General features: G+C 50.4%; 1 protein-coding gene across 1 annotated transcript in view; it reads left to right on the forward strand.

Annotated features, from left to right (window-relative positions):
- LOC137417127 (TGF-beta receptor type-1) overlaps positions 1–15,405 on the forward strand; it is a 79,612-nt gene that overhangs the window by 52,189 nt on the left and 12,018 nt on the right. Inside the window, exons 4-5 of the mRNA XM_068102908.2 lie at positions 5,720–5,950; positions 6,071–6,238. Of these exons, the coding sequence (XP_067959009.1) occupies positions 5,720–5,950; positions 6,071–6,238 (399 nt within the window). The remainder of the gene's footprint in view (positions 1–5,719; positions 5,951–6,070; positions 6,239–15,405) is intronic.

Below are 15,405 nucleotides of genomic sequence, written 5' to 3' on the forward strand. Positions count from 1 at the left end.
CACTAACAGGCTACACGCCCAGCCATTTCCACAACACTAATGCACCCATCCAAATACCATTCTTTCACCCGCACCACAGATGCCAATATCCAACCACAATTTACCTATACCCTCTACCTCACACTTACACTACCCTCCCCGGGTATTCGTGATGGGGGTCCATCCTTCCCCCATTCACACCTTCGCACCATCCACTCCACTCCATAGTTTCCACCATACTCACTCCACGACCATCCATTCCAATACTCCACATACTCCAGACCATTTATTCCATACAACCATTCTTCATTCACCTGTAGTTGCACACCTGTGCAATCATACCTGGTGCCACCTGCACCCTCCTTCTCTCTGGACCATGTGGTCAACACAATACATATCACCATCATTCTCATCCATACACTGCTCCATCCACCTGTTCAGTTGCACACCTGTGCAATCACACTACAACTCACACTCACAATCATTTACTCATACCCTGCTCAATACACTTGAATACACCTCCAACACTCACACGGCATCATCTCATCTAACTACTCCCCTCTGAAACTTGCGCTTCCCAGTCGCCCCTTTAAACTATTGCGCTCCCACGTCATTATCATCCACGCTAATCTACCTACGTCCCCACTACAGGTATCATTGTCACTACCTAAACCTTACCGTTACCTATTGTCAATCTTTTCTAGATCCCTATCACGATATCCTAACCCACCCGGGCTAGTTTTCACTGCCATAAACCCCATAAACCTAGTGCTCCTTTGCCCCCGCTGTGAGGGATGACAGAGTTGCCATCCCACCACATCGGGGACGTCCCACTATCAATTTTGCTTACCAAATTCCAACCAATTAAAATTTTTCCAATTACTGCCAATTCTATTCACTATTCTAAATTTCGTATCAAATCACTATCACTATCACCATCATCACAGTCCACTCACTAGTGCCTCTCGGTGCGCCAATTCACTTCCACAGCCCGGCTTCGTAAAGCCGAGCAACGAATGCGGGTTGTTTGGTGCCAGCGGCTGGATACGTCCCGCATTCGGTGCAGGGACGGGGGCTTACCCGGGCCGAGATCCCACGCACCACCTCGGCACGGAGCCATCCCATGGCCCGATCTCGACCTGCCGGAACGCCTCAACAAAAAGGGGTCACCATGACGACCCTTCCTATCGGGCTGCCCGTTCCGCCTAGCGGAGCACGGACGGGGCCGTTCCAAGCGCGGCCCAGCGTGGATCACGTACGGCGGTCCTTTCGAAACCGCCGTGGTTCGGATCCCCGCTGGTCCTCGCGGCATGCGAAGCTGCCCGACGCGCACCGAGGGCCCGATTCGGCTATACGTCGCTCTAACCGCTAACCCGGTTACCGTCGATGCCTCACCTGCATGCTTACACCCCGCAGCCCGTTCCTTGCTCATACATCCAGCTGTTCCCATGCTCCTCGTCATTGCACCTTCTCTTACACACCCAGGTACACTCATTCCGCTCACAGACTTGGTCACACACCTGACCACCGAACACCTTGGCACACACTCGTCATTCGCACACCTTACCAACACACCTCTTCGCGCCCCCTTCTCGGTCACCTCCTCTGTGACAATCACAGGTGTGCTCTCACTCGCACACCCAACCACGTGCCTCACTACCAACTCAAGTGTGCATTCGCACACACGCTCTACCATTCCAGGTGTGCATCCTTCCATTCCAGGTGTACATCCTCTCTCACCTGTCACAACCAACTCACGCTCCGTGTCGCTCTCACTACTTTCACCACCACTCTTGACAGCGCACTCACCCTTACTCTCGACAGCGCACTCTTTCCTCATGCACCTGTCCGTTACACACCTTTCTTGCGCACACTCTTCCGTTACATCCTCTGTAACACTCACCACAGGTGTACACTCTTTCGTTACGTCCTCTGTAACACTCACCACCCCGCACTTCCATGTGCCCCCTCGCACACGCGCTACTACCAACTCACTCTCGACAGCACACTCACTCCTCGGCGCGCACTTTTTCCTCACACACCCCAGAGTCGGACATTCTCGCACACCTCCTCCTTCGCACACCGTACCTGTCGCACACTTCACCAACGGCCTCTCACGAACACCCGGATCCAAATCAATCCCCAAGCCGACTGAAGCTCCCCTCACATCATATACATTTCCACGTATATCGCCACTCACCTTGGCACCTCGTCTCCGCACCTCCTTCGCCACCTGCAAACTCTTTATTTGGTTAGCGAGCACATCATCACGATTTGAGCACCGACCTTGTACATATTCCATCACCTCCTCCTGTATTTCTCTCTTAGTTTCTGTCCGTCTCTTCTTAATTTCACTCACCTCGTCTTCCACCTCCTCTAATTTTTCCTTTACCTCCTTCATCTCCCTGTGCGCCCCCTCTATCTCTTCCTCTAACGCCACTTTAACCGTTTCTATGTGCGTCCTCACCTCTCGGTCCTTCGTCTCCATTACCTCTGTCACCTCGTCCAACCTCGTTGTCAGTCCCTCACGTACCATCTGACATTGCCTCTGTGTCGCTATTAAGTCGTCCTTGATGTCTCTTTGTGTCGCTTTTAACCCTCCTAGTACCGCAGTGTTCTTTTGTACCTGCTCCACTAACTCCGTCTGTCCCACCGTCAGCTGTTCCACCTCCTCCGTCAGGTCTTCTATTCCCCCCTGTAACCTAGCCGTTCCATTTCTCACCTCTTTCTCTATACGCTTTTCACCTCGCTTTACCTCCTCGCGTACCCCCGAGACCTCCTCACTTACACCTCGTCGTATCTCCTCTTTCATCTCCTCCCTCTCTTTTGTAGATGCCACCCTCATCTGTCCCAATTCATCCCTCTGAGCATCCAGTTTGGTTTCTACCCCGATTTTCACCTCCTCTATCTGCTCTCCCATTTGTTTAATTTCTCGGGCAGATTGCTCCCCTATTGCCCGCAATTTGTCTTCCATCCTATTTTCTAACACCCTTAACCCATTTTTCACCCCCTCTATCTGATTCTCCTGGGCAGCCATTCTATTTTCCACCCCCGTTTACCCATTCTTTACTTCTTTTATCCCATTGTCTAACCCCTCAAATTTTTTTTTTAATCCCTCACTGGTACCCCTCGCTTCGTCCCTCATTACCCCCAATTGCTCACTCTGAGCCCTCGCTTCGTCCCTCATTGCCCCCATACTGTTTTTCAAACCTCCAATTTGGTCTCCCATTTGGCCCTCCAATCGCTCCCCCTGCAGGTTGAGGGACGCCTGCATTTGCGCCATAAATTGCTCCATGAAGGCCTGCATTTGGACCACGCCCATTGGTTCCGTGGCCGTGGCCCCCTCAACCACGTGCGCGAGAGCGCCATTTTGTGCGCCTGATACCCCCTCAACCACATTGCCAATGTTCTCCTCTACTTCGTCCCTCTGATCCTGGGTTACTCCTAACCCCTCCTCTAGCTCACCCACCTGCATCCGATCGCCTTGACCAGCCATGGCGCGATTTCAAAATTCGGGTTTTTCTTTAAAACAACACAAATTTCCAGCAGCTCGTAATTTTGAGCGCGTTACGCGCGCTTCGGGTCCGACCCCGCTCCCGACACCAATTGTTATGCCAATTGTACAATTGTGTCCAAAATTTGGGCTAAATGAATTTAGTCCCAGGTCCGAATCCGACACTCCTGACACCAATTGTTACGGTCCGCGGTTAAGGATGTTGGTTTGCCGAGCGGAGGCACCGCGACCTAACAGTTTCCCCGATTCACCCGATTCACCCAGACGTTGGCCGTATCGCGCCACAGCTATTCAATCAGGGAAAAGACAAAGACGACGGATGTGAAGAAAAGGAATAAGAAGACGAAAAAAAGGTTGAAAATACGATTACTATTTACAGGCTCAAAACAACCAAGGAGAAGGAAAGATAATAAAATAATTTACAGAAGCTTTTAGAGACACAGGGAAAATACTAGCTTATACAGACTTAATTAACTACCCAGGACAGAACAAACAAGGACGACTCACACGGGGAATGATGATAATAGGGATGGCAGATGGCTGGCGGGATAGGGAGGTCCAACTGGTCCTGCAGCACGATCGGCTCGTTGGGCAGCCGCCGTTCCTTTGCGGCCCTGCTCCAAACTGCCGTCCAGGCCCCACGCTGCTGTGGCTGCTGCTGCTGGCGAGCAAGGCGACGAATAGCAGGCTTTGTGCTTCCTTGGATGATCTCCACGCAGCTCAGCCTTGGACCTCACAACTCAGCTCTTGTCATAGCTCATCTCCTTGGGGAACGTCCCGCGGCGGGTTATATAGGCCCCGCCCTTCAACCTTCGCGAACCTCCTTGATGTTTCTCTCCACACCCTCTCCAAGTCCAACCCCTTGTTCGTGGTTGGTTGAGTGGGGCTGACTCACTCCTCCCCTCCATGACGAGGTGGGGACCCGCCTTTCTTCCCCAACCCTGCCTCGTGGCCAATGGCGGCAATTGTTGGTTGGCAATGCGAATGGCAATTGTTGAAAGGGGAAATGGAGGTTTTTGGGAATGGGAATGAAGGGAATCTATCTTTTTCACTTGGTGCAATGGAGTGTCATGTTAATGGACGACAAAGCCTTAATCTAAAACACATAATAAGGATATAAACTACTGAACAAGGGTATTATAGTGTCCTTCAATGGATGCTTTATGGAATTAACTACCGGGACGCCCTTTTAACTTTTACACAACACTGGAGGCAGGAGGCGCAGAATAAACAATAATCCAGGAATCTCTGTCTGTCTGTCTGTACGTCTGTACGTTTGTTTGTCTGTGACCGCTGTTTCTCGACAACCACGGGTCCGATATACTTTTAACTTGCCAGGTATATTGCTGGGGACCCGAGGATGTGCCTTTTCAAGGTTTCATATTAATCGGACAATTACTTACCGAGCTATGTCCAAAAAACGATTCAACCAATCAGAGCAGCGAACGATCGCGTGTGCCGAACGTGGCGGGCACACTCTGCCTCGGATGGCACATTTGAGAGCGTATTCATTTATTTCACGTTTGCAAACTATGTTGGCGTTAAACTATGTTTTACAACTAATAAAAACGAATTTGCGATTCATTCGCTTTCCTGCGCGTTTGTGCACGCGATGGCGATTTCTTTACCAAACTCCGGAAGCCGTTCGCTTTGGACCAAACCATTGCATGTAAATAGAGGGGGGGGATTGTCACCACTCGCAAGCCGTTCGCTTTGGACCAAACCATTTCATGTAAATAGAGGGGGGGGATATAATTTTAGATATAGATATAGTACGGGCATGCCCTAGTAATAATAAAGCACACAATAAAAAAAAAATACAATCCTCATAACCGCAACTATATATATATATATATATATATATATATATATATATATATATATATATATATATATATATATATATATATATATATATATAATAAAAAGACACGAAGCCTCACCTCAGAGATTGTGATGTTTTCTGATTAGTTGTGCTTTTGCTGATGGTTTCTTTGTAAAGAAAACTTCACATCAAACTTTGGATGTTTATTTCAAGTCCCATTTTGAGATGCAGTATAATTCAAGTCTTGCCAAATTACTGCATTATGTTGTACTTTGGCAGTTAATCATGCTTCCTGACAACACACTGTATTTGTGGAAGAGTAAATAACAAATTTAACATGTGAAGAAGTTTATGACATGTCAAATGCCTTTTTGTTTTTGAATCCTGGCCTTTGTTTGCAGGTTTGCCATTACTCGTGCAGCGAACCATCGCCCGAACTATCGTGCTGCAGGAGAGCATCGGAAAAGGTCGATTTGGAGAGGTGTGGCGTGGGACGTGGCGTGGAGAGGACGTAGCCGTGAAGATTTTCTCATCTCGAGAAGAGCGCTCGTGGTTTCGTGAGGCTGAGATTTACCAAACGGTCATGCTGCGACATGAAAACATCCTCGGCTTCATTGCTGCCGACAACAAAGGTGGACGCTTCTCCCCCTTTTCTTTTTATCTTTATTGCCTTCAAACTGTCAATGTAAACCATGGAAATTTAAATGTTATTGTTGAGTTTAGCATTTTAATAGCTGTTATCACTTTCTTAGACAATGGAACGTGGACACAGCTTTGGCTTGTCTCTGATTACCATGAATACGGCTCCTTGTTTGACTTCCTGAACCGGCACACGGTTGCTGAGGATGGCTTATTGCTGCTCGCGCTGTCTATTGCCAATGGCCTTTCACATCTGCACATTGAGATCGTTGGCATTCAAGGTACAGACCACCCCCCCGCCCCCCAAGTGGACCTCGGAAATGGGCAACTTTGCAGGCTCAGAGGGGCAGGATTGCACCGAGAGACTTGACGTTATTACCATTTATACAGCAGACTCTAACCGATTCAACTACCGCTTATTTTAATTTTGAGAAGCCGCTTAACCACGAAGCACTTGAATGACTCAGTTGTGCTGTAAACTATATTATTATTTGGCTCTATGGCAGTTAAAACCCACATATTTGTTCACACCACTTTGCTGCATAATTAGCTTTGGCCTGAGCCTTTTGAGACTAAGCGACAACAGGCGTATGAACTCAGAAGGAGATTTGTGTACCTGCAAAAATTGTACTGATCCATTCTATAGATTGAGATCACACCATTTTGGAAACGGTGTTGAATTGACATTCCCATGCGGAATTTTCATGAGCAAACCTTGAGCCAAACTTTTTTCCTGACCTTTTACCCAGATTCACCTGAGTACCTCACCGTACTTTCAGCAAATCCAACTTGTTGTTTTTGTTGTTTTTATATATGCCCCAGTCAGTTGTGGTTGAACAGACCAATGGCACAGAGATAGCCGATCGATCTCACAGGAACTACCCAGAGATCCGTCACATCCAAGATGATGTGCTCTTGCCTACGTAAAGCCAGGACCGCGCAGTCTTCCATGATACTGTTGCGGTTTTGAGAGTGTAAATATAACATCATTAAAGGTTAAAGGTTTGCCCCCCAGAGTTAGTCCACAAGCAACACATAGGCCACCTTAGGGTATTAGTTATGTCATAGTATGTGTGAGTATAGGCCATTTCCACCAGTGATACCTGCGTTGTGTAAAGAAATAATAAGCTTAGGTCCTTTCATTTTGCAGACGCCCTTCAATTCCACCAATGCTATCTATGGGCAAACTCGACCCACGCCCCATTCGGCTGATCCACCTCGTTTGTTACGCTTTGGCCACCAGCAGCGTTGGCTGCCTTTTGCTCGCTCAAACTAGTCGGGTGGCCACGAGGTAGGCCTGAAAAGGGGGAGGAGCGTGAGGTCGGGGTGAGGCCGCGATGAGCAACGCGTCAGAAGGCGGTGACGGTAAGGGCAACAACCAACCAGAGCTCGGTGGGCATGAATTGATAGGGGTGGCAATAAAACCCTGTACGCGAGGCCCCCACCTCAGTTGAGAGATGAGAAGGGAGAGGCGCATTGTGAAGGACTCAATTGAGAGATGAGAAAGGGATGCGCAGTGTTGAAGTTGGGTTATGAGGACGTGCCAGTAGGACTCGTGCAACAGGAGTGGCTGCAGTGGAGCTGAGAAGGGCAAAGCGCATTGTTCACGCTAATTGAACGATTGCGAGCCTTCCATTTATTACGTACGCGGCTGAGCCGCGAGTGTAACCGCAAAAGCCAGCCTGCCGTTCACCCCGTGATAATCCCGTGCGCAAGAATGACACGAGGAGAGCGCTGCCGTCTGTTCTTCTGCTTCGCGGTGCGAGTTGGGGACCGGACAGCGAGCTGCCTGGACGCATCCCTGAACCATCGACCTGGTCAACTACAAACCCTGTGTGAGTGTGTCTGAGAGTGTGACAGGCCCGTTTGTCCAGGGATAAGTTAAGACTGTATAAGGCTGCACTGTTATTCTTCTTCTTCCTTATTGTACAAAGTGTAAATAAATTGTGTTAATTCCTTTTCTTCCCAAATTCGACCGTTTCGGTCGTTTCCTTCATTGGGTAAGCGTGGCATGATTACGAACCGCTTGGATCGGGTTTAGTCCTTGATAACGGCTCGGGTCACGGGTCGCTACCGCTCGGCGTTTCCACTAACACCCGTGATTCGGGCGGGGCTTATTTCCTCGTTTCCGGTCAGCGGTAGTACTTAGGTAATAGCAAATTCATAGTCCTAACACCCTATCTAACGCTGTCCGAGAAGGACGTCATCGGTCCCGGGTCCCGTCGGCTAGTAAACGACAAGGGGACTAATCCCCCCTTGGTAAGGGGAAGGCCGACGCTGAGATCCGCAACAATTGGTGTCAGGAGTGGGATTTGGAACCTGGGACTAAATTTTTTCGACTAAATTTTGGACACCAATTTTGCATATTGGCCGCAACAATTGGTGTCAGGGGAGTGGGATTGGACCCGAAGTGCGCCGAACGCACTCAAAATTACGAGCGGCCGAAATTTAGTTAAAAATCCAAATTAAATCGTGCCATGGATAACCAAGACAGTCGGATGCCGGTGGGGGTAAATGAGGAGGTAGAGGAGGAATTAGAATCAACCCAAGAAGTGGTAGAAATGGAGGATGCAATTGATGAGGGTGCAGCAGTTAGGGGTGGCAGGCGAAGAAAATGGCGACGCCGCGCACATGGCCGCGGTAGCCGAGCCCGCTGTACCAACAGGCTTTGACCTGCAGCAGTTCATGGCACGGTTCAGCGAATATATGGCGGAGTCAAAGTGCGACAATGAAAAAAGAAGTAGGGAAATGAAAGAAATAAGGGATGAGGTAAGGGGTAGCAGGTGCGAGTTGACCGAAAGAATGGGTGGCCACATGAAAGAAATGAAAGATGGGTTAAATAATTTGGAAAACAAAATGGACGCCCAAAGTAACAAATACATCGGGGGAATAAAAAAATTTGGGAAGGACATTGGGTGCAAGTTGAGCGAGAAAGTCGCATTGGTACGTGACGAGGTAACGCGATTTGAGAAACGCGGGAAGAGCGAGCTTGGGCAGAGCACAGCCAAGTTGACCGGGGTAGAAATCGCGACACGGGGTGTGGAAAAGCCGACGGCTGCCGAATTGGAAAGTTTTCTTTTATGTGCGCCAGCGGTCGTCGAGCTTAATAAAGAAAATGAAATATGTATAGTTGAAATTGGGGACGAAGAGACGGCAGAATTAGAAATTAATTCGGAGGAAAAGACGGAATTTGCACAAAGTCCATGTTCGCATTGTGATGTCGTGCTGCCTAACCCCAATGAAAGTTTGCAGGGGCGGTTGTCAGAGAAGAGAATCCCGAAGGTGAGTCGGAGCATGTATGGCGCGAAAAGGTTTGGCGCGAAAGTGTTTGGCGCGAAAAGATTTTTCGCGCGCTTGGGATCGTGACGTCACCCGGGCGCTCGTGGAAGGTCCGTGGTGCGCTGTGTGGAGGTGAATGGCACGCGTGTGAGAAAAAAGTGTGCACCGAAGTGCGGGTGTGTAACAGGAGAGTGTGAAACCGAGAGTGAGAGTGAGTGCACAACGGAGTGTATGTGTGAAGAGTGCGACACATAGTGTGAGTTGGCTGAGGAGAGTGTGTGGGAGTGCACACCAGAGCGCGTGATTGGGTGTGTGCAGGAGTGCACACCCGTGGGTGTTACAGAGGATGTAACAGAAGAGTGTGCGCAAAGGTGTGCGATGGCCAAGTGTGTAACGGAGTGTGTGAGTAGAATGAGTGTGCCAGGGTGTGCGCGAGGATGTATGATAATGGAGTGTGCGAACGGCATGAGTGCGCCTGAGTGGTGTGCACCTGAGTGTGCGAGAGAAGAGTGTGCACGAGAGCGTGCGGTAATAGAGTGCAGGGGGTGTATGAGAGGCGCTGGAGCGCCGCGTTGTGCGAGTGAGAAAAGGGTCGCGTGGTGTGAGAATGCGATTCGGGCATCGACGCAGACCGGGGCAGCGTTTAGGCCGATGTATAGCCGACGCGAGCTCTCGGGGCGTGGTGCGCTTTGTGTGCCACGGGGGCCGGCGGGGATCGTTGCCATGGTGGCATGCATGATTCGTCCGGGCCCCGCCCTGTATGCTCGGTGCCGCGTCGTAGCGGCGAACGGCACGGTTTGAGGGGAGGAAGGAGAGGTCGGACCTTCGCCCCCTGGTGGGTGCGGTGCTCCGACCGGGGAAGGTTGAGCCATCGTGCCGGAGACCAAAAAGGCTCCGCGCCGGGATGGCGCCTGGAACCTCGGCCCGAGTATGCCTCCTCCCCAGAATCGAAAATGCCGGACGGACCCAACCAACAGGAGACAAACCACCTGCATGCATTGCTCGGCTTTGCGAAGCCGAGCTGTGAAAATGTATTTCCACCCCTAGAGGCTCGAGTATAGTGAACGAATAGCAGTCGTGATGGCGAATGGTATCCGGTGTAGAGGGATGGCAGATCTACCATCCCTCACATCAAAATGGGGGCACATGAGCTTTAGATTAGGGGGACGGCAGTGAAAGCTAGCCGAGGGCGGGCTAGGATATTGTTAGGGATTTAGAAATGACAGTAGGGACAACATTTAAGTAGAGACATTGGTACCGGTAGAAGGGACGTAGTCAGATTAGGTGGATGATAATGACGAGGAAGTGCTTAGTGTAAGGGAAGACGGGAAAGCACGAGTATTAGGGGAAGTAGTTAGTTAGATGATGCTGTGTGTGTGTAATTGTGGGTGCATCTTGGGCTTCAGCAAATGAGGAATTGAATGGGAACCACCGTGTGCTTGGGCTTGAGCAAAAGAGGAATTGAATGGGAACCACCTTGTTCTTTGGCTTGAGCAAATGAGGCATTGGTCGGGGATGACCAGAGAAAGTGTATAAGGAGTGTATTGAGAACATGTGTAATTGTGTTGAGTGATTGACTTTCATGGTGCGCAAGTGTGGAATATTTGGTGTGGAACGCTTGGTGGGAGTAAATGGTGTGGAATGAGTGGTGTGGAGTGTATGGTGCGAAGGAGTGGATGGGGGAAGATGGACCCCTTCATGAATACCCGGGGAGGGTAGTTTAAAGTTAGGTGGAGGGTTTAGGTAAATTGTTGGACATTGACATCTGTGGTGCGGATAGTAGCAAGGTATTGCTTTGATGGGTGCATGAGTGAGTGGAAATGGCTGGGCGTGTGGGCTTAATTGGTGAGTGTGGTTATTCGGGCACTCCACCACTGGTAGTTTGTCGGCCAGGTGAGGCTGCAGGTAGGCTCTGGGAGCCAGGTAGAGTTCAGTGTCGTGTTCAGTGGGGCCCGAGGATCCTAGGAGAGGACCTGGGTAGCCCAATGCCAGAGAGGGCATCAGAGCGGTGAGAGAGCCAGGAGTGGCCTTCCCCGATTTAGGGTAGTTGTAAGGAGCATTGTAAGCTCGGGTGGCGACTTCAGTGGCGGAGGGGCGCAGGTAGGTAGACCTGCTGGTAGAGCCACACGACCCAGCCCCGAAATTGTGCGAGGGCACAGTGAGAAAAATTGGGGAGTGAGACCCAAAATTGGAAGAGCACCACAGGGTGGGTCAATGGGAATTGGTTTTTAGAACCGCATAGTGTAAAGAGGCCAATTGAATTGGCAGGGCATGACCCCGGGTAGTGTAAAGGAGTTAATGTCATTAGAGTATATTTAGGATGAGAATCTCTTCGCACCATCCACCTCCACTCACCAAGGTGACAAGACTCCACACCGGATTTTGCAAATATTTGGATGGTAAAGACGTATCATGACATGAGAGTGACATTGTGTTTATTCCATCCCTTCCTTCTTGGGAGGGATTGGATGACGAATTTGGCATAGAGGGGGGATAGAAAAGACAAGACATAGTGACGAATTTGTAAAGTGTAAATACAGGGAGGGGTAAGGGTGTAGTGTAGGCTGACATTGGGGGTTACGAACGGCTAGGGACGAGCTTTCTCCGCTCGCTCGCCCGTGCTCCTCATGTTGCATTGCTTCGTATTGATGTGTACCCTTGCGCCCTTGCCTCCGCTAAACACTCTGCTTTGTCTTTCCTCCCCACCCATGGACCCATATTTTTGTTGAGGGGAGTGTGCAGGAACCCTGAGCTGTGCGGCTGCACTTTGCTACACTGTGCAGCTGCACCCTGCTACATTTGGCTGCACCAGTACACCTATGGACCACACGTTCTGTGGCCTGGCACCTTTTGCTGGGGCAGACAATTGCTGCAAGCGTTATCTTGCCCTGCGGACCACTGGTTTTAAGTTTCATCAAAGTCACGCAGATGGACCATAAGATGGCCCTGCAAATAAAAAAACGGACATGGTTGTGCAAGAAATTATAAGCTTAGGTCCTTTCATTTTGCAGCCGCCCTTCAATTCCACCAATGCTATCTATGGGCAAACCCGATCCTGCGCCCCATTCGGCTGATCCACCTCGTTTGTTACGCTTTGGCCGCCAGCAGCGTTAGCTGCCTTTGTGCTCGCTCAAACTAGTCGGGTGGCCATGAGGTAGGCCTGAAAAGGGGGAGGAGCGTGAGGTCGGGGTGTGGCCGCGACGAGCAACGCGTCAGAAGGCGGTGCCGGTAAGGGCAACAACCAACCAGAGCTCGGTGGGCATGGCTTGATAGGGCGTGGCAATAAAACCCTGTGCGCTAGGCCCCCACCTCAGTTGAGAGATGAGAATGGGAGAGGCGCATTGTGAAGGACTCAGTTGAGAGATGAGAAAGGGATGTGCAGTGTTGAAGTTGGGTTATGAGGACTTGCCAGCAGGACTCATGCAGTGGCTGCAGTGGAGTTGAGAAGCGCGAAGCGCATTGTTCGCGCTAATTGAACGATTGCGAGCCATCAGTTTATTACGTACGTGGCTGAGCCGCGAGTGTAACCGCAAAAGCCAGCCTGCCGTCCACCCCGTGATAATCCCGTGCGCAAGAACGACACGTGGAGAGCGCTGCCGTCTGTTCATCTGCTTCGCGGTGCGAGTTGGGGACCGGAGAGTGAGCTGCCTGGACGCATCCCTGGACCATCGACCTGGTCAACTACAAACCTCTTCCACCTCTTCCACATCTTACCCTACCCCTCCTCCCCCCTGTTCTGTATCTGATGCTCCCCCTTCCTCTTCATTAACGGTATGGACGTCAAACATCCGGGGCCTTCGTTCAAACTTAACTGATCTCTCCATACAGGTTGCTTCTGTCAAACCAGACGTGATCTGCTTAACAGAAACTTTCCTCCTTTATGATGTCTCTGATTCCATAGTATCTCTCCCGGGCTACTCCCTCCTCCGGTATGATAGACCTGAGCCTCGTCCTGGAGGCGGGGTTGCTATCTTTATCAAAAACTCTCTTCCTCACTCGCCCTGCACTGCACTCTCTCCACCTCACCCCCAGGAATACCTCTGGCTACGGCTTCCCCTTCGCTCCCACCTCTTGTTCATATGTGTGTTGTACCGTCCACCAAACAGTGATGACTCCATCTACATCTCGCTGTCTGATGATATGGACCAACTTCTATCTACTCATCCCAACTCTCTCTTCCTCATATGTGGTGATTTCAACTGTCATCATGCCAGTTGGCTGGGTGTGGGTACCTCTCTCACCAGCCATGGCTCCTCAGCAAAGGACTTCTGCGACTCACTGGGACTGACACAATCTGTCAATTTCCCGACCCGGATCTCAGTCAACGGAACATCTTCTCTTCTGGACTTGGTTATGACTAACTTCCCTGAAAATGTCTGCTGCTCTTCTTCTGCTCCGATCGGATCATCTGATCATGTCCTTGTTAAAGTGGACATCTCTCTGACCATCCTCAGGGAGCCTGCTCAGCGTCGACGAGTCTGGCATTTCACTCAGGCCAACTGGCACGGTCTTCAAGCAGCCATCAATCATCTGGACTGGTCTCCCATCTCTACCACCTCTGACATCAACTCATCCTGGGAATTCTTCCAAAGTAAATTGCTCTCTCTCATGCACAGATTTATCCCATCTCGTCTTCAGTTGTCATACCCTTCCTCCCGTCCATGGTACACGGAATCTTGTGGTGAGGCTGTTGCCCAGAAACAACTTGCCTTCGTCTCCTGGAAAGCAAATCCAACGGAAGGAAATCTCATTTCCTTTCACAAAGCCCGAAACAAGTGTGTGTCCACCCTCAGGAGAGCCAGGAAACAATATCTCTCCGTTCTCAAGACCGAACTCTCTTATCTGTCTCCCTCTTCCAAATCCTGGTGGCGTCTGGTCAAATCCGTTTCTGGTGTTTGTTCCCCCTCCATCCCCTCCCTTACCTCAAACGGCTACACAGCTGACTCCGCACGTGAAAAAGCTGAATGCCTCAACTCTGTGTTTGCCTCTAAATCTTGTGTCCCAAACCCATCCCTCTCTGTACCCACCATACCCAGTCGTACCCTGCTGCTCCTGGACTCCGTGTCCTTTCCTCCTGACAAGGTGGAAAAGTTTCTGTCAACCCTCGACTCTGATTCTGCAACTGGACCCGACGGCATCAGCCCACGGGTCCTAAAATCCTGCTCTGCTGCTCTATCTCACCCTCTCTCTGTTCTCTTCACCCTCTCTTTTGCTCAAGGTCAACTGCCATCTGCTTGGAAATCAGCCAACATCACCGCTTTGCACAAAAAAGGTGCAAAAACAGATCCTAGCAACTACAGACCAATCAGCCTTCTCCCAATTATCAGCAAAGTCATGGAATCCATCATTGCTTCTGATATGAAATCTTTCCTCTTCTCCAATGGCTTGATCTCTGATCATCAATTTGGTTTCAGACCAGGTCACTCTACTCTGGACATGCTGCTTCTGCTGTCTCAACAATGGATGGAGGTCCTCAATGCCAAACAGGAAATTAGAGCTGTCTCCCTCGACATATCACGTGCCTTCGACACGGTCTGGCACCCCGCTCTGCTCACCAAACTCTCCTCCTTTGGTATCCATGGAAATCTCCACGCATGGCTGGCGGACTTCCTCTCTAGTCGTCGTCAACGTGTGGCCCTGAATGGGTTTCTCTCATCTCCTCTTCCTGTTCAGGCTGGAGTTCCCCAAGGCAGTGTTCTGGGCCCCGTGCTTTTTCTGGTCTTCATCAATGATCTCTCTGACTCTCTCGAAAATCCTCTCTATCTCTTTGCTGATGACTCCACTCTCTGCCGCTCCATTCCTCTTCCCTCAGATCGGCAGTCTGCTGCCTCCTCACTCTCTGAAGACCTGGACAAAATCACAGACTGGTCAAACAAGTGGAACATGTCTTTCAATCCTGACAAATCTCACACTCTTACTATGTCTCTCCGAAAAGATCGACTGGACAACCCTCCCATCTACTTTCTCAACAATCCTCTCCAAGAAGTTCTGTCGCTCAAGATTTTGGGTCTCACTATCTGCCATGATCTTTCTTGGGAAAACCACATTTCCAAGCTGGCCTCCAAAGCCAGTCGCCGACTGGGCATCCTCCGTCGTGCGAAGTCCTTCCTCGGCACACCTGAGCTCCTCACCACATACAAGGCTTTCATCCGCAGCTCAATGGAATACT

This window comes from Myxine glutinosa, chromosome 7, assembly GCF_964187855.1.
Source record: "Myxine glutinosa chromosome 7, kmMyxGlut1.1, whole genome shotgun sequence".
In the NCBI taxonomy this organism is placed as follows: Eukaryota; Metazoa; Chordata; class Myxini; order Myxiniformes; family Myxinidae; genus Myxine; species Myxine glutinosa.